General features: G+C 37.0%; 2 protein-coding genes across 2 annotated transcripts; both read left to right on the forward strand.

Moving 5' to 3' along the window:
* Nucleotides 1-5,390: 5,390 nt before the first annotated feature.
* LOC117829341 (ADP-ribosyl cyclase/cyclic ADP-ribose hydrolase 1-like) lies at nt 5,391-11,327 on the forward strand. Its single transcript, XM_034706971.1, has 9 exons — nt 5,391-5,562; nt 5,690-5,810; nt 5,899-6,034; nt 7,471-7,530; nt 7,742-7,815; nt 8,671-8,744; nt 9,431-9,514; nt 9,652-9,735; nt 10,680-11,327. Exons 1-9 carry the CDS (start codon nt 5,408-5,410, stop codon nt 10,732-10,734), a joined length of 843 nt encoding a protein of 280 aa, XP_034562862.1. The 5' UTR covers nt 5,391-5,407; the 3' UTR covers nt 10,735-11,327.
* A 1,794-nt stretch (nt 11,328-13,121) lies between these two features.
* On the forward strand, nt 13,122-16,473 carry LOC117829342 (ADP-ribosyl cyclase/cyclic ADP-ribose hydrolase 1-like). Its single transcript, XM_034706972.1, has 8 exons — nt 13,122-13,276; nt 13,375-13,495; nt 13,587-13,719; nt 14,081-14,154; nt 15,787-15,860; nt 15,984-16,064; nt 16,183-16,266; nt 16,371-16,473. The coding sequence occupies exons 1-8, from the start codon at nt 13,122-13,124 to the stop codon at nt 16,444-16,446; spliced, it is 798 nt and encodes a 265-aa protein (XP_034562863.1). The 3' UTR covers nt 16,447-16,473.
* Nucleotides 16,474-19,423: the final 2,950 nt, after the last annotated feature.

Consider the following 19,423-nt stretch of genomic DNA (forward strand, 5'->3'; position numbering starts at 1 on the left):
CATTGGGAGCTGAGTTATTGCTTTGTGTGGGTTGATTTAAATATGTATCAATAACAGTAGATGATGACTTTTTTATGTTTCTTTTTTATGAACCTTCGCAGGTAATCCGAAAAAAAAAGAGAAGATATTTCTTATGAAACATGTCATGAGAGAATATTTTCTTATCTAAATCAATGATTTTAAGGGGAGAAGATGGGATATTCTGCAGATAATGAAACCTCTTAGCACAAATTTGTCAACGGAGATATAAGGCTGTATGAATGAAATTAAGAGGATGGTTTGTTTAGACAAAATGTACACTCAATTTAAAGGCAATTGTGTGAAATATGGGGTCTTTAAATTTTCAGTTAAGTAATGTACAAATGATATTCTGATTAAACTATTCAGGACTTCTCCATAGAGTTTGTAGCTTAAGTAAGATGAAGTGAAGCCTCTGAATAACTTAATATTTACATTGAATATGAGACTTTCAAGAAATTATGAACAGGTGCTACTCTGGAGGAAGTAATGAATTAAGAAAAATCCAGTACTATAGGCATATCTGGAAGGGTGAATTTAATTTAGCTTATTCTCTAAAGACAACTGCAAACAATGTGGCGCATGGAAAACAAACTTGGGCGTAAGCAATTTGCTGGCAACATCGGAATACCTAAAAAGTTGGCCATCATACCCATCTGTAATCATCCTAGAAAGCCTATTGGTTCCAATATTCCCCAGCAATAATGATTGAGTAATGATTTTATGCATGACATAATTTTGATTCAAATATTTAAGAATCTATATGGAGGTGATGATGCTGAAGTGAGTGAAGTGTGAACAAGTAGAGACACTCACTGCTCTACAGGGGACATGGAGACAGAGATGCACTTCCTCTTCCACTGCAGCAAGTTCTCTTTACTAAGAGATTCCCACCACAGGGAAATTACTAAAATAGTAACAAACTTCCCAACATTAACCCCAGAAGAGAAACTGTCAGTTCTCCTGGGGGAAGGGTGAGCAGCTCCTCTGGCTGCTAAATATGTGTCTGCCTGTCACAGCCTGAGGGACGCACCATCCCATAATATTTGATTTTAGGTGAAGGTTTTATGAGCATACCGCATCAAGTGAGGACATTGAGATATGCTGCATGGGTGACACCATCGTTCATTAGTGCGTATAAAATATGTAATATATATAATATGTAATGAATATATATGTAATGAATATATATGTAATGTATGTGTATAATTTTTATGTGCTTTGGCAACAACATGTCTTTGTGACATTGAATTGAATTGACAAGGAGCTTTAAAAGTGAGTTCAGTTTTATAAAGCTACCATGAGGAACTTTGGCAGTTTGTGTTGATGTTGGCGCCCCCCCTGTGGACAAACTCTGAAATATGTGAACAGTAAATGTCTTAAAGATATTTCTACAATGATCCACTTGCATTTACAAAACTGATTTAAATATATACACCTTATGACTCTATGTTCCTTACACTTTGAAGATGTTACTACGAATGCTAATGTGACTTTAACTGCAGTCAAAGCGATGGCCTAAAAATCAAACAGAAGCAGTGCTTGGTGGCCAAAGAAGTGCAACAACTGCATATTATTCAGTTAGTTTTACTTTGTCCCTCCTCTGTTTTATTAAGTGAGGTCACCACCATCATGAGAATGGAACCAACACAGCTCTCTGACATCATGTTCACTGATAATAATTTACCTGTGCGAAGGGCAAATATTTGTCTTTCGGTGTTTGGGCTCATTCTGTACAGCATGTTGTATTCAAAGAGAAAGAGGGAAGTTAAAATAATGAAGTTCCTCATTTAAGGACCAAAATGGCTTTTTAGGTGTTTCTGTCCTGTGGTTCTTATTATGACACTGTGAAATAATAAGGAATAAGACACTTTGGACTGTTGCATGTAGCCGGCAACAGCACTCCATTCTAACAGCTCTGTTAGCGACTCTCATTTCACAGAAGGAGTTAAAATGGAGTCTATACCGGCCGTGTCTATTTGTGTTACTGTCGTGGTTGTTGTCATCATTGTTGTTCCAACGGTTCTGCTGACTCGTCAAGCCGATTTCAGGGAAACATTCATACACTCATGTATGAGTGCAAATCATGTATTTAAAGTGATATTTCAGTTTTTTTTCAAGTGGGGTTGTATGTGTTTTATGTCACTAGTAATTGAATTAACCACTATGGATGCCGCTCAGCTCGGAAGGTTTTTTCAGATCTTACAGTAAATATTTTTGTAACTCCCCTGTATTTCTTTATTTAGGGGAACATGTGAATGTCAATCCCTTGGAAGTTTAAGGCAGGACCTGAATCACTATATAAAATGTATTTGCCAGCGAGTGGTTATGTAAGTTCACTGCAGACGTCAACAATAATAAACGTTCTACACTACTTTTTGTCACAAAACATCCACGTTATTTTGTGTCTTCACTCAGCGCAACTCTTGTATATTTCTTTCACAGTAGATGACGTTTCAAGACATGCATGGAACAAAACACCTCATCTGATGACTGCTGGAGAATTCTTCTGAACTCAGTATCAAATTGCACTGTCAGACAAAACAGCATAAAGAAATACATTCATTTCATCTTTTTTCAGTCCTTGTAAGTTTCTAGATTTGGTAGATGAATTTGCTTTTGTGCTTTGTCTTCACTTTCCTTTTAATGGTAAAAACTAGCCCTGCTATCTGACTTTGTTGAATCAATAAAATCACCTACTATTTGGGGCAATATCTAAAATCTTCAAATAAAATGTTGGTATTAAAGCTCCTGTGAAGAGTTTTTAGCTGGCCATGAAACTGTCTGAAATTAACAATGCTGCCTCTTTGTGATCTACGCAAGCAATCAAGACCACAAAACATAGTTTCTTTACCGACCCAAAAACAGTCTTTAGCTGCTGGGAGGGGGTAGGTGTCAGACCAGAGGATTGTGAGCAACTGAAGAATACTTGATAATTAATTTTCCACTGCACATATTTGCAGTGAGTGATGCATTTGAGATTCATTAGACAGTAGGATGTGATTTAATTGTCAGAAATCCCCACTTAGACTTGTAAATAGCCGAGATAACAGGGGGCACCACTATAGCAGTTACAAAATGATCTTATGGTGACATCTTCCATGGGCTAAAAACAAAATCACTAAGCTGTCTGACAGATTTGCTGTAATTTTGAAAATAAATTATGAGCAAAGTTCAAAGCGGAATTGTTTTTTGAGTTGTCTGGTTTGATTTCAAACTGAAAGAGCAAGGACGGTGTGGTTATTTTTCAGAAACTTGACAAGTAATCGTCTAGATAAATTCATCTCTTGTGAAATGACTTAATGAGTCATTCAAACTTATTGTTACCTCTATTTAATACATGGTTTGAGAAAAAAACAAACATGCCTAGTTTATGACCCTGGTAATGTTATACTAATGCTATCCAAACTTTTTATAACTTTTTTTTTTTTAAGTTATATTTTTGGGCATTTTTGTCTTTAATGTATAGGGGGGAGTAGAGAGTGGGGGAGGACATTCACTAAATGGTCGAGGCTGGAATCGAACCTGCGAACTTTACCACGAGGGCTATAGCCTTTGTATATGGGACGTGTGCTTAAACTGCTAGGCCAACGGTGCCCTATTATTTCTTTTTTTTTTAATTGAAATTAAAAGCTGCTATCTAAGGTTTAACAAACAGCGAATGCAGATAGAGATAACTGTTAAATTACTATAATTAAGAGAACGTTCTAGAGAGGAACTTTAAGGTGTGAGACTACTTTTGTGTCTGGAAGAAGGAAACATAAACTTGATGGGCTAATGTTCTCTAAATGAGGATGTCGCTGTTAATGCTAATGTGACTTTAAGTGCAGTCAAGGCCATGGCCTAAAAATCAAACAGAAGTAGTGCTTGGTGACCAAAGAAGTGCAACAACTGTATATTATTAGTTAGTTAGTTTTACTTTGTGCTTCCTGTTTTATTATATAATGAGGTAAATAACATCATAAGATAAGATAAGAGATTCCTTTACTCGCCCCACAACAGGGAAATTCGAAAAAGAGAATATAAAGCAAACAAGAGCCTATAAAGTAACAATTATTAAAAAGTTATTAGCAATTAAAATTAAAATTAAAGAGGTAAAAAATAAGCATATCTTACAACATATATATATATATATAACCTATATAACCAATAATATATATATATATATATATATATATATATATATATATATATATATATATATATATATATATATATATATATATATATATATATATATATATATATATATATATATATATATAACCTATATAACCAATAATAAAAAAAAATATATATATATATATATATATATATATATATATATATATATATTTATTATTGGTTATATAGGTTATATATATATATATATATATTATTGGTTATATAGTCTGACCACTGCAGGAAGAAAAGACCTGCGGTGAGACGCCGCAGATGAAAAAGTCTGTCACTGAACGAGCTACTTAGTGTTGTTATGGTCTGCTGGAGGGGGTGTGACATGTTGTCCATCAGGGCAGATAGCTTTGCCATCATCCTCCTGTCAGCCACCACCTCCACAGGGTCCAGTGGGCAGCCCAGGACAGAGCTGGCCTTCTTCACCTGTCACTTCAGCTTCTTCCTGTCAGCAGCAGAGATGCTGCTTCCCCAAGCAGACCACTCCAAAGAAGATGGCTGATGCCACCACAGAGTCAAAGCAGGACTTCAGAAGAGCCCCCTCCACACCAAAACACCTGAGTCTCCTGAGCAGAAATAGTCTGCTTTCTGAGAATAAAACCAACACAGCTCTCTGACATCATGTTCGGGGTCAATGATTTACCCGTGCTAAGGACAAAGATTTGGCTTAGTTGTTTGGGCTCTGTACTCATTCTGTAGTTTCTTTTTTGATTAAGCCAACTGTGACACCGTGAGCTAAGACACCTTCCCAGACAGACTAGTTTTAAAGGTAAATCTACTCATTATTTTATTCTATGTGTGTATTTGATTAAGGTTGATTTGAAAAGTTGTGTACATAGCTTTTCATAGTTCATCTGTGTCAACAAAAGGAATGTTGTAAGATAATAAAACATACGAACTTCAGCGTTTAAAGGCACAGTATTGATCTACTGGTTTTCTTTCCATTGAAGGCTCCTTTGCTAGATAAAACTTGATTAAGTGCTCTAAAAGAGAAGATTAGATGACCTCTCTGTACTTTCAACTGGTCAGATATGAGTTCCCTGTGTGTTTCATAGAGGTGTAGCAGCTATAAAGCAATTACAGCAACATTTTAATCTTATTCTGGTTTTGGACTATTGCACTGAGAGACCAGGCTGAGACCCGCAGCAAGGAGCCGGCGACAGCACTCCATTCTAACAGCTCTGTTAGGGACTCTCATTTCACAGAAGGAGTTCAAATGGGGCTTATAAAGGGCCTGGCTATTGGTGGTACTGTCACCATCGTAGTTGTCGTTATCATTGTTGTTCCAACGGTACTGCTGACTCGTCAAGAAGCTGATTTCCAGGAAACATTTATGGAGAAGTGTTTGAAGTTTCCAGAAGAAAAACAAGTGTAAGTGTGTTTGTATTTCTAGTTTAGTTATTGCTATTTGAATACACATCAGGATTGTGTAAAATATCACAATACTCATTATGGATTTAAAAAATCAAGTGTGACTAACTTGCATTATTTTGTTTAGCTGTGAGAGTAAATGGGCCGCCTTTGAACAAGCCTATGTGGGGAAGGACGAATGCAACATTACTGAAGAAAACTATAAGCTCCTCTTCGATCAGACGCCTTTCAAGCACCCATGTGGCAAAGTAAACATCCTCACTACTGCCTATGTCAAAGTGTCATGCACATTCCTTTTATATATTTAACAATTTCATATCAACTCTTTTTGGTTAGACAATGTTCTGGAGCAAAACACCTGATTTGGTCCATAAGTACACCGAGAAGAGAGACTGTTTGTTCTCCTTGGAGGACACTTTGTTGGGGTACGTGCTGAATCATCTGAAGTGGTGTGGAAAGCTGGGCAGCAAGGGTAAGAATCATCAGCTACAGTGAATCTTGTAGACTTATTTATACTCACTTTTGACTCTTTTGGTTTATTCTGAAAATAACGAAACAAATAGCATACATGTTGAGTCTATAACAGCCTTTCTTGTGGTAACAAGTCTTCCTGAATTATTTAATGTAAATACAACCAATTTGTACCGGATAACAACAGCAGAATATATCATGGTTTCATGGTATCTCTCTGCTTTTCTTGTAAAAAGCTCCAGAAACCGCTAAAATGTGGAATAAGAAATGAAGTCAGTCAGTAAACTACGCCACAGAGATTAATGACAAAGCTAATGTCAAGCCTGTTTGTTCTTACATTTTGAGACTCTCCTAAAGATACAACAAAAATAAATACAAGTTTTTACAAAAAAAAAATAATATCAAGGTATTTTAGCTGAGCTTATGACAAAACAACATAATATGAGATATAATATTGCAGGGGGTCATCCCTATGTTCCCATATTTCTTGGACATTTTCAAAATTAGGTCTTGTGTTCATATATTTCCCTTCAATTTAAGGCCGCTCTCTCTACTTAGTTTAGTTCATTTATTTAAAAGGACAATGTGCACTTATATTAGCTGTTTGCAATAAACAAAGAGATGGGCCCGCCAGATTTAGCTAAATCCTACATTCCATCTGTAGTCCATTGCTACTGGATAATAGGTTGGTAATTGGCTACAAATATGAGAGAAAAGGGGGATCAAATCTGAAACAAATTTTAGAAAAAAGGAAGTGTTGGAACATAGGGCCTAATTGTGAAAAAAAATTTTTTTGGAAATGTGGGAACTGTGGGAACATAGGGCCTAATTGTGAAAAAATCTTAGAAATGTAGGAACTGTGGGAACACAGGACCTAATTTTGAAAGAAAATCTAAGAAATGTGTGAACTGTGGGAACACAGGACCTAATTGTGAAAAGAAAATCTTAGAAATGTAGGAACTGTGGGAACATAGGGCCTAATTTGGGAAAAATCTTAGAAATGTGGGAACATAGGGAACACAGGACCTAATTTTGAAAGAAAATCTAAGAAATGTGGGAACTGTGGGAACATAGGGCCTAATTGTGAAAAAAAAATCTTAGAAATGTAGGAACTGTGGGAACACAGGACCTAATTGTGAAAAAAAAATCTTAGAAATGTAGGAACTGTGGGAACATAGGGCCTAATTTGGGAAAAATCTTAAAAATGTGGGAACTTTGGGAACACAGGACCTAATTTTGAAAGAAAATCTAAGAAATGTGGGAACTGTGGGAACATAGGGCCTAATTTTGGAAAAAAAATCTTAGAAATGTGGGAACATAGGGCTGTGGGAACATAGGCACACTCCCTATTGCAGCCTAGCATCAATGTAGGGGGGGCACCACTAAAGTCTGCAGGGTCCCCAGCAGAGGGTGCTAAAGTTACACGCAAAATATAAGAGTACATTGGACGCAGCACTGACAAACTAAAAACAGCAAATGACCCACGAATAGTCGCAAGTAAGTGAAAATGATGCATGGGATCATTAAAGCTGCTTCATATACTTTTATGCTTTTCTAAAGGTACTTAATGTGATAGCCCTGACAGTTAGTTCTCCTCTATGTGAAGCTGTATGTTTAACTATCACTTAAAAGCATGTTAAAGCTTCAGTAGTGCAAAAGTAAAGTTTATTAATATATTCTTTGTGTCTTTATGTCTGTATTATTCCAGAAACTTTCACTGAGAATTGCCAGGAGTGCAAACTCAACCCTGTTGATGTATTCTGGAAAATAGCCTCTACAAAGGTGAGCACCCAGCAGGAAATCACTCATTGCATTAATTTAGTGAGTGATGTGTGCAATGCAACCTTAATCAATGCAAAGACAGATATTTTCATCAATAAGGCTTTATATTGCCTTTGTAAGCAGCATGTCTTATTTATTTTGACTGATAGACATGTGGCTAATCACGTAGACTGCATAAAGATGGATGATGCGTCTCTGTGCTCACTCCCATTGAATGGAAATGATGCCAAAATAATCCTGACATATTGTGCATTTGAAGCCAGTCTGCTAAAAAAGGGACTGGCTTTCGGAGCTGGCACTTTTCTATGACCAAGACATACATTTAATTTACCCATTAAATGACAAAGATCGCTCAGATGTGTATACAGTGTACGAAGCAGTCACTTGCAGTTATGGACAATTTGAATTAAGCTTGTGTTAGTGATTTTCTCTCCTGGTTTCTTCTTTACCCTGCCAGTCTGGTGTACATAACCACAAGGAAGCTGCATTTGATAACAGAACTGCCAATCAGGGCCCATTTTTAAGCATCAAATAACATCTGAAAACTAAAATTATTATTATTATTATTTGAAAATGAATATTTTAGCACAAATCAGCATGATGACAGCTAATGAGAAAACTTTGTAGTGTACTTTCATTTTATTGTTTCACCCATGCACCATTTGTTAACATGGAGGAGGCGGGCTTAATGCCTAGCTTTATGCAGCCACTCAATAAGAGGAGATATTCATCTCTTGGCCTTGGTTTTGGGGAGCTGTCACATCATCCATCCTTTTATACAGTCTATGAGCCAATTTGACATCATCCACTATAGAAATTGCATCTTAAATCTCTATCTCATTCTAATGTCCACAGTTTGCACTTCATGCATGCGATGGAGCGTCAGTAATGCTTGATGGCGAGAGGCCAGAACCATATGATTCAAACAGGTGAGCTGCACTTAACTTGCCATGTTGATAGTTGAATGAATCCTATGATGATGACATAAAAGCACAAACCATATGTTAGTGTTACTTTGCTTTATATTCAAAAGCATTTAAAAAGGTATTTATGCGTTTTGTTTTTTTTCATTTAAAAAATACTGGAAGCTATAGTCTCCGCTCTGTGACCAAGTCACAAAAACTTGTTTTTGCTTTCGGTCCCAGAGTGCATCTTGAAATGAGTAAAAAGAGTTTTAGATACGCTGCTCCTGCAGCCTGGAACCTGCTGCAGGAGAGCTTGGGTTTGAGGGAGCTTGTCTCTTTAAATGTTTTTAAAAGCAGACTGAAGGCATTTGAGGAAGAGGTGTCAGCTTGTAGAAGCTTTGACTCATGACTTTTGTTCTGAAATTCATGATATGTTGTCATGTTTTAGAATTCTGTGTTGTTTGTCTGTAACTTTGTTGGAATGTGCTGCTGCTGATCTTGGCCAGGACACCCTTGTAAAAGAGATTCTTAATCTCAATTTGGTTTTCCTGGTTAAATAAATTGAAATAAATAAATAAAATAACAGTTGGGATGTCAGGAAGTGTGAGCCACAGACATTACAAACTGTAAGCTCGATGCCATCCTAAGTCAAATGTTTCTTGATTTGATATATGTCTTCTATAATGTTGCTCTTTTGTGTGTGCTGTCAGTTTCTTTGGAGGTGTTGAGGTTCCAAATCTTCAGCCGCCACGAGTGAATAATCTCACTGTTGTTCTGGTCAATCCGGAGAATGGGTACGATTCTCTTGTAGAAGTTATGATTGTGTTTAAATATATATAAAATATAATTTCCAATGTCATGTATTCAATTTTGTGTGTAACTGCAAAGAAAAACCTTCCTTTTTTAATCCCGCCTTATTTCTTTTATTCAGGAAAAACTGCACCTGTGAATCACTCGGAAACTTAAGGAAGGACCTGGATCAAAAAATTGGTTGTACCTGCAGAGCGGTGGCCAAGTAAGTTCACCTTGGACCTTCTTTTGTGGTAGCGCAAATAAGTAAGGGATAATTTATAGCTTTTGGTTTGAGGCAGATGGCTGTCTAACATGAGTCTGGTTCTGCTGGAGGTTTCTGCCTGTTAAAAGGACGTTTTTCCTCGCCGCTGTAACTTGCTAAATACTGCAAGGTGCAATGCTCATGGTGGATTAAGTTGAGATCAGACTGAGTTTTATCCTGTCTTGGTGTTGAGGCTCTGTTAGGTCTCTCTCTGTTGGTATAGACCTGCTATGTTTGTAACATAGCCGTGTCTTGAGATAACGTTTGTGGTGATTTGGAGCTATACAAATAAAGATAGATTGATTGACAGTTTTCTGGGGGTTATGCGAAATAGAATCCAGGCAGGATGAGACAAGACCCCAGACTAGACATTATCCCACTTACTACCTAACTAAATATACCAACAAGGTGACACTAAGTATTGATCTAAAGATGATTTGAATGATTTAAAAATGATGTATTTACAAAGCTAATAAAGATAGTCCCTCAGTTTTGCAGGCTGGTAGCGCTTCCATGGCAAAGGTATTCGTATAAGCTTACTTACGGGTTGAATTAACAATAAATTTAACATTTTTGTTCATGGTAAAATTGTAACTCTTGTTGTGTTAACATCCCTGACTAATTACTATGCTGTTTTACCAATTCTCATCTTCTAGTCAGCCATTAACCACAAATCTAAAGTGTTGTCCTTTCCTAAATAAATTGAGGCTGTTTAAAGTTTCCTCCATGTTGTCTACTGATGCTATAGGAAAGTAACCTGAACTCCTTTCCCTAGATTTATTTGATATATGGGACCGTTGACAAGGGTTTCGACCAATCAGAATCAAGTATCCAACACATTACAAAACCTCCATGTTATTTTTGTCTTCACACAGTACACCTCTTGTTTATTTGTTCCTCTGTAGATCACACGTTGAGAAGTGCATCAAGGAAAGCACCCCCTGTGGAGCCTGCTGGTGAAGCGTTCTTCTCAATGTCATGCATCAAACCCCACTTCAGAACAAGCGTGCTGCTTCAGCTCAGCGGTTAAAGCACATGCCCCGTGTGCAGAGGCTAACGTCCTCAAACTTGACTCTTTGTTGAATTTAATCCACCATTCCTATCTCTCCACATTTACTGTCTCTCTTCAGATGAATCAAGGCAAAAAAATCCACTCTCAAAAAGTGTTTAGCAGATCAAATTGTGTTTGTGCCTATTCTATACGAACTGAAATGTCTAATAATCTTTATGTATGAATTTATGAATTGTATGTATTATATTTATCTACCTTTTTATGCTTTTTTAACTAAATGTTTGTGGCTCTCTCTCCGGTGTCAGTCCTACTTTCAGATTGTATACAACTGATGATCACCCTTCTTATTTTATGGCAATGCTTCAACATGTTATCAAAAGTGTGTTATTAAATTGATGTTATTTATTGGAGTTATTATACTTAAGTGCTGGTAAACAAAATGGTGAATAAAACATCAGATCACTCGACGATTGAAATTTTACGAATGGTTTCAACTCCTCCAGGACCAAAAGTCTGCATTAATCAAAGAAAGAAATGTTGTGTAAGTATACATTAGACTTCTACAACACTCTAGTACTTGTGTGTATTCATTTCTGGAATGATAAGTATGTTTGAAAAATTTTACATATGGCGATCTTTCTTTATAGACTTCAGAACTGGTTGTACAATGCAACTTAAATAATGTACAACCATCAGAATGGTTTTATTAAAAAATGTGTTGAAACTTGAAAGACACCTACCAAGACAGACATCATGGTTCTATTGTTTGTCTTTGCCAACAAAGGACATATCCCATCCATCCATCCACCCATCCATCCATCCATCCATCCATCCATCCATCCATCCATCCATCCATCCATCCATCCATCCATCCATCCAACCATCCAACCATCCATCCATCCATCCATCCATCCATCCATCCATCCATCCATCCATCCATCTTACTCCACTTATCCGTGGCTGTGCCAAGGGGTGTACGGGGGTTGATTTTTTATAACTCGTTATTTTTGAAAATGTTAAAATTACAGGTTTTGCCTAATTAATGACATGGCTGACTTGACTTGACAGACATGCACCATGCACTGTAGCTGTTAACAAGGAGGCTAAAAGCCTGCATCAACTCCACCTCTTTGCCTGTAGTTAAGTCAACTAAAAGTTATGCTGACTCAGCATTTTCTTCTTTTTTTTTTTTGAATTCCAAGATTTTTTTTGTTTGTTTGTTTTTCTTGTTTATTTTATTTTTTCCTTTTATATTATTTTACATGTAACAGTGCGAAGATGTAAAAGTGCAAGGCATTAAACCAAACATAAATGAAAAGAAAAGTAGTGTTTGAAAACAATAATCAAATAAACTTGTCAGGCATAGACCACATAGGCGTTACACAAAAAGGTTACCATACAAGACGATCATAAAACAAAAACTAAACAAAACAAAACACCTGAGTCAGTATTTTCAATATGGCGACAATAGGCTTTAAAACCCAATGGATGACGTCACAGAGACCACATTCATGTTTTATACAGTCTGTGTTTGATATGTTCCTATATAACGACCAATCAGAATCAAGTACTTTACACCACTTTGTAATAATGAAATAATAATAATAAAAACTTCAAGGTTGGAAAGCTCTTTATATAATAATATCCATTATTTTTTTGGAGCACTTTCAAATTGGACGTTAAAACTGCTTCACAAAAACTTAAAGAAGGCACTTAATTAAATTATAATAGGAAGGATTAAGAAATATTTTTAAACAGATGTGATTTAAAAAAAAAACCTCTTTAAAGTTATATTTTTGGGGCTTTTACACCTGTATTCAGAGAGGAGAGGACAGTGGATAGAGCAGGGGGGCACAGGCTGGCATTGAGCCGGGGCTGCCCGCTATATGGGCGTGCAGTTTAACCATTATAGGCTAAATCTGCACCCCATTTAAAAGACCTCTTAAAGACATCAATTTATTTTAAATAATATTTACAAGTCAATTAAAAATCCAAACTCAAATGAAATCATGAAATTATCCTAACAGTTTGTTTTGTGAGGGAACAGTCTAAACTGACATCATTTTCTTTGGTCCCAGATTTTTGTAGCCCACACAGCAAACACTCCCCTTTAGATTTCAGCCTGGTGTTTTAAACACAGGGTACAGTACTAACATGTCTGAAATACAGCAAACAGACCATAAAGGGTCTTTAAAGCAGTCAGCAAACTCTTAGAAGCTAAAATAAGAAGCATGATAAGAGGTGTTAATCTTTACCAGGGTTTGGTTGCGTCACAAGGCAGTCTGGGCAATAACACAACTTTCACAGAGCTTTGTTTTATAGAAGGAGCTTTAGAATGGTGTCTAAAAAGACCTTGGCCATCGGTGGTTCTATTACTGTTGCGGTGGCTGTGGTTATTGTCGTTCCTTCAGTTCTGCTGACTCCTCGAACAGCCCAGTTCAGGGCTGCATTCGTGGAGGGATGTGAGGAGTATGGAGAGGCAAGCTACACGTGAGTCTCTCTTCATTCAGCTCAAGGTGTTACATTTTGAATAAACATCAAACATCCTCACCATTATGGGCAATAAATTCCATATTCATCCTTTCCAGCTGTGAGAAAATACTGAACACCTTTGAACAAGCCTATGTAGGGAAGGACCACTGTGGCTTTGCTGAGGAAAATTACAACCAGCTCTTTGCCTCGAACCCCTTCAGTCATCAGTGTGGCAGAGTAAATATCCATGATTGCACAACTCTCTGTTACTCAAAGCATATTTCTATGTAGATATTTGACCATGTCTTTGGAACTCTTTCTGGGTTAGACAATGCTCTGGAGTGGAACAGAAGATGTGATCGATAGGTTTGCTGAGAATTCAGGTGATGTCATCTTGGCAAAGACTTTGTTAGGATCCGTGCTGGATGGACTGGAATGGTGTGGAGCGGAGGGCAGCAAGAGTAAGCTCTTTTAAATATGACTCATGAGAAATTTGAGAAATTCTTAACAGCTCTGCCTCCAAATATTTTGAAAAAATGCAGATACAGTGAGGGGTGACAATTTCAGCATGGTTCCTGGAGCTTTGTGCTTGTGTGGACAGCTACAGTGACTCACATGGCCTTACAAATGGAAAAAGATAGGGCTAGCAGGCTATGGATGACCTACTTGCAGATAAATCACACCAACTATCTTACTTTTGCCTTTTTCACTATACCCAGCTTTAAACAAGAAATCTGAAAGTAGCTGCATCGTGTTGTTTGAGCTTCAATAAGTTAGTACCTGACACCTGTATCCTGCGTCTTTCTCTTTGTGTGCTTACAGATACATTTATTTATCTTTGCAAAACCTGCGATCCCAATCCTGTGAGTTCATTCTGGAGAACTGCTTCTGCCAAGGTAAGTACCAAACAAGAAATCATTAGTTTCACAAATACGTAAACTCAGTCAGGACATGTGTCAGGGACCTTTAAAGCAGAAATGAGGCCCTCTGTTTGCCTCTGAGGAGTTATTTCTTATGCTGTTGGAGCTAACGCTTTAATGTCAGTGTGATTGAGATGACGGCATGCTCGAGAAATATAAATCTTCTTTTAGACAATGATTTGTGTCTAATAAAAATATACGTGAGCATACATGCATGCATATGTGTGTGAGTGTCCACATGATTTCATCTGTAGGTACAAAGGAAGTTAAGTATGAACTGATTTTGACTTTTGTTTTGTTTGCTGTTGTATGAAAGTGTGTACGATTGTTTGTGTGAAGGAAGAACTGCTGAGGCTAATGCTTGGTTTAATGGGGAAGAAAGAAATAAAGAAAGAAAGAAAGAAAGAAAGAAAGAAAGAAAGAAATAGCGAGAGAGAGATAGAGAGAGAGAGAGAAAGGGAAAAATAAAAATTAAGAAAGGAAGAAAGGAAGAAAGAAACAATAACAAAAGGAAGAACGGAATGAACAAATGGACAAACGAAGGAAGGAAGAAAGGGAAAAAGAAAAAGAAAGAAAGGGATATAGAAAAAGGAAAAAAGAAAGGAGCAAAGGAAGAAAGAAGGAAGGAGGGAATGAAAGAAGTAAGAAACAAACAAACAAAGAAAAGGAAAAAGAAAGAAACAAACAAAGGAAGAAAGGAATGAACAAATGGACAAACGAAGGAAGAAAGAAAGGAATAAAGTAAGAAAGACAGAAGGAGGAAGGAAGGAAGGAAGGAAGGAAGGAAGGAAGGAAGGAAGGAAGGAAGGAAGGAAGGAAGGAAGGAAGGAAGGAAGGAAGGAAGGAAGGAAGGACAGAAAGAAACAATGGAAGAAGAAAGGAAGGAAAGAAAGAAAGTAAGAAACAAAGGAAGGAAGGAATGAACAACTGAATAAACAAACAAACGAAGGAAGAAAGAAAGGAAAAAAGAAAGAAACAAACAAAGGAAGGAAGGAATGAAAGAACGAATGAAAGAAAGAAAGAATGGAAGGGAGGTAAGAAACAAAGAAAGAAAGGAAGGAAGGAATGAACAAACAAACAAACGAAGGAAGGAAGGAAGGAAGAAATGAATAAAGGGACAGAAAGAAAGAAAGAAAGAAAGAAAGAAAGAAAGAAAGAAAGAAAGAAAGAAAGAAAGAAAGAAAGAAAGAAAGAAAGAAAGAAAGGGAAAAAGAAAAAGGAAAGAAGAAATGAATCAAGGGACAGAAAGAAAGAAAGGAACAATGGAAGAAAGAAAGATGAATGGATGGACAGAGGGAAGGGCAGAAAGAAAGGAAGGAAGGTAGTTTATCCTCTGCTGCTTCCTGCGGCCACTGTAATGTAAAATAATGACACCACTGTGCTTTTGAATTTCCCTTTAGAGTTAAAATATCACCAAAGTTCTTTGACAGTGAGCCACAACCTGTGAGCTAAACATGCAGCTGATCAGACTGATGTCTGTCTGTCTGTCTGTCTGGAATAAGCCAGGGAATGGGGTCTACAAACATTTTTTAGCTGTGCTGCTTGTATGCCGATAATTTAAGAGACTCATAAATGTATTAATCTTATTTATTTTGTCCATGTCTGTAGTTTGCAGAATATGCCTGTGGTTATGTCAATGCGATTCTTGATGGTGAAATAACTGAACCCTACTATTCGAAAAGGTGAGCAGCACTACAATTGAAAAGATGACAGACCCTTTTCTAATGCTGTTTAAAATACAGAAATATTTTCAACATCAACATCACTGAGATTTGACATCACTACTCTTTTTTTTTTACTGTTAGTCACTTTGCAAGTTATGAAGTTCCAAATCTACAACCCTACAAAGTGACACACCTCAGTGTTCTTCTGGTCACTGAGAGCGGGTAGGATTTTCTTGTTAACTCCCACTGGTTGTTATCTTTTAAACGTCAGTGTCGTTATTTTCTCTACATATTTGGATTGTTATTTTAATTGTTTTCACCCTGTATTTATTTTATTCAGGGGACATTGTGACTGTGAATCGCTGGGAACTTTAAGACAGGATCTGGATTACAGAATAAGTTGTTCTTGCCATGCAGCGACCCGGTAAGTTCACTTTAAGTATAATTTTACTTTGCTATTGTCTCAAAATATCCATGTTATTCTGTGCCATCAATCAGTGCAGCTCTTGTTTATTTGTTTCACTGTAGATCAACTGTCAAAAAGTGCATGGAACAAAACACAACCTCCGATGACTGCCTGAGAAACCTCCTGAACTCAAATTAAACTGTCAGACGTGACTCAGCATAAAAAAGAAAAATATTCTTCAAAGTTCATTTTTAGTTCATTTATACACTTGGCAGATTAAATTACTTTACTCCAGGTTGAAATAGACATCTTCTATGTCTTATTGTTTCTGTTTGGATGGTAAAAACCAATAAACTCTACACTATTTAAAATGTTAAAGTAGTTGGTAAGCACCTGTAAGGAGTTTTTCACTGGTCATGAAACAGACTGAAAATCAAAGGGACCACAGACTGTATAAACAATGCACGTAGTATCCGTGACGCCACCCATCTGTTTCTTAAGTGCTGTTTTGAAGCCAGTTGTTGGCGGGAGCCAAATTGGAAATACTGAACTCAACACAACTGCTGTCCAGCTAGTGTGACGTACTGAGGCGGGCTTTGAGCCTCCTCGCCAACAGTAACAGTGTTCCTGCCTGTCAATCAAGTCAGCTGTGCCTCTCATAATGGAACTCATAATCTTAATATCTTTGAAATTGCTGTGTTATGCAAAAATTCACCCCTGTACAACGTGTGCCGATCGAGAAATTAACTATCCAGACTACACTCGTCTTTTGTACCAGGCTGTAAACATGTTTATTTCTGCTGTAAAGATCGGCCTTTTTGATTCTGTGTGTTTGTGGTTTCCGGTACTTCCGGTGCCAGCCTCAAGCGGACCTGACTGTTAAAGGACAGCAGGATCTTTTTTTTTTCTGTCAGGAACCACCTAGATATGTATAGGACAAGATAAGCAATAAATAAGAAGTTTTAGTTTGACCACCGGGGGCACCAGATCCACACAAACAGACACAAACAAGTTCCTAACAGGAGCTATAAGTGATAGTTACTGTAAAGAAGGCTCAGACTTTCAGGGTGGTAAAGAGTTAACTCGTTAAGCATTTGAGAGTGTTTGAATATGTTCTATGGACCACAAGTTCTAAAATATAGTTTATTTTCTACCTTCATGCTAATGCTGTGTTCACACCTGATGAGGATAAAATCATTCTCATGAGGGAATTGCATTTAAAGTCAATATAAAGGCAGGATTAGACGCAAGTTCTCGTCAGATGACTCACATTTTGCGGCATGAATTGACGTATGATGTGACGAACAGACTGTCGGAAGTTTATTCGTATAGAAACAGAGGAAAAAATGATTATGTCTATATGGGAGCTAGTTATTCACTCAAATAAAGCAAGCAAATTATCTTATTCATCAGGTGTGAACACGATAATATGTCCTTCCTGTTCCTTTCAGCCTTTTCAGTCTGAGATGGAAAGAAAGCTGCTGACGATGACAGGTCCATGTTTAAGCACCAGCCTGCAGTATTCCCTTTGACCAATAAGTATTGCTTGCACCATTTAAATACAAGCTAAGCTAATCTGAAGCTGTAGTGTATCTTTGTTTTTGTTAAGTTATATTTTGGGGGGCATTTTTGCCTTTGCAGGACATTTTTGGGGCATTTTCTGCCTTCAACTGATGGGACATCAGACGAGAGACAGGAAATGTGGGGAGTAGAGAGTGGGGGAGGACATGCAGTAAAAGGCGTGTCCAAAAGTTTATACAAAGCCAACCTTGGATCCAAATATCACATTCTTTTATTTTTACACCTAATGAATTAATTTCAATTTTGATTATTTCTTAATTAAAGAAAATAAACCTTTTGAAACGGAACATATAATATCCATTTCTTACCACAAAATAATAATTAACAAAACATTATTAATTATGTTATAAAAACCTACACCATTAGATAGAATCTAACATGTTTACCTTATTTATAGTGACTGATAATACCAATGCTACATAATGTTGAATACAATTAAAATAATTTTGAAGTTATGTTTTATTTTAACAAGCTATTTGAATTTAATGTTTCTGAAAAAGTTCACAAAGGGTCACATCTAATAACGGAATAAATGTAAAAAGATAATGACATTTTTAAGTATGTACAACCACTAACATCAGCATGGCATCAGCATTTATAATTAATAATAATTGTAAAATGGCAATAATTAGTAATTACTTTTAAGAAATTGCTGCTGTGAATTAAACTGTGGGGGGAAAAAAAGAAAATCAACAATTGTACAACAATATATGTATTTGGCTCTTAAGTTTGATCTCTACTACTGTCTAGATGTTTATGCATGTCAGTGCATTTATGTGTCACCTTTTTACCAGTGCCTCATGATGTTTATTTGTTCTTCCAGACTAACATGAGTAAGGAAATAAATACTGTTTGCTACGTCTTCTCGTCCTTTATTCCTGTATCCTGACCGATATCCCATCCTGTTTACTGCCAAACATACAAAGAGCTTGCCCTGCTAACCTTATTACCTTTCAAACATTTATTCTTCGAAGTTATTTTAACTTTAGCGGGGTATAAACAAGATCACTCGGTTCCTGACAGATTTGAAATATGTAAATATGAATCCATTTTCAAACTTTTAACATTTTGAAGTGGGAAGCTGCTCTCTAAGGTTTGACAAAGGTGTATGCAGATAGAGGAAACCGCGCAACAACTTAAAAGACAAGAATGTGCTTGTTAAAAAAAACACACCTGCTTTCGGTTTCTTATTTGTAGCTGAAAGCCTAGAGTGGATGTGTGTGAAGCGAGGGCGTGAGTATGGTGACACACAGACAGGAACTTAACAAGAGGAGTGTGAGTCTCTCAGTGTGGCAGGAAGGAGGAGTTTCAACCAAAAGTATTGACCTCCTCTTTCCTTTCCCCTGACTTGCTGCTGTGTCACACATACCGTAAACAGTCTGTGTGCTGGGAAGAAACGTGGGGGGTTCTCTCTGCTCAGGTCATGTAGGATGCCCCCTTTATCTGTAAAACCACAATATGAGGTTCTATGAGAAGTGCTGTCAGGCCCCAAACTTTAGCACCATTCAGGTTATGTATCATGCTGTGAGCAGTCTGTATGTAGCACTCTGAAGACACATCACAGTGATTATTAGCAGTTTTGGACTTTATGTTT

The sequence above is a fragment of the Notolabrus celidotus genome, chromosome 17 (genome assembly GCF_009762535.1).
Source record: "Notolabrus celidotus isolate fNotCel1 chromosome 17, fNotCel1.pri, whole genome shotgun sequence".
NCBI lineage: Eukaryota > Metazoa > Chordata > Actinopteri > Labriformes > Labridae > Notolabrus > Notolabrus celidotus.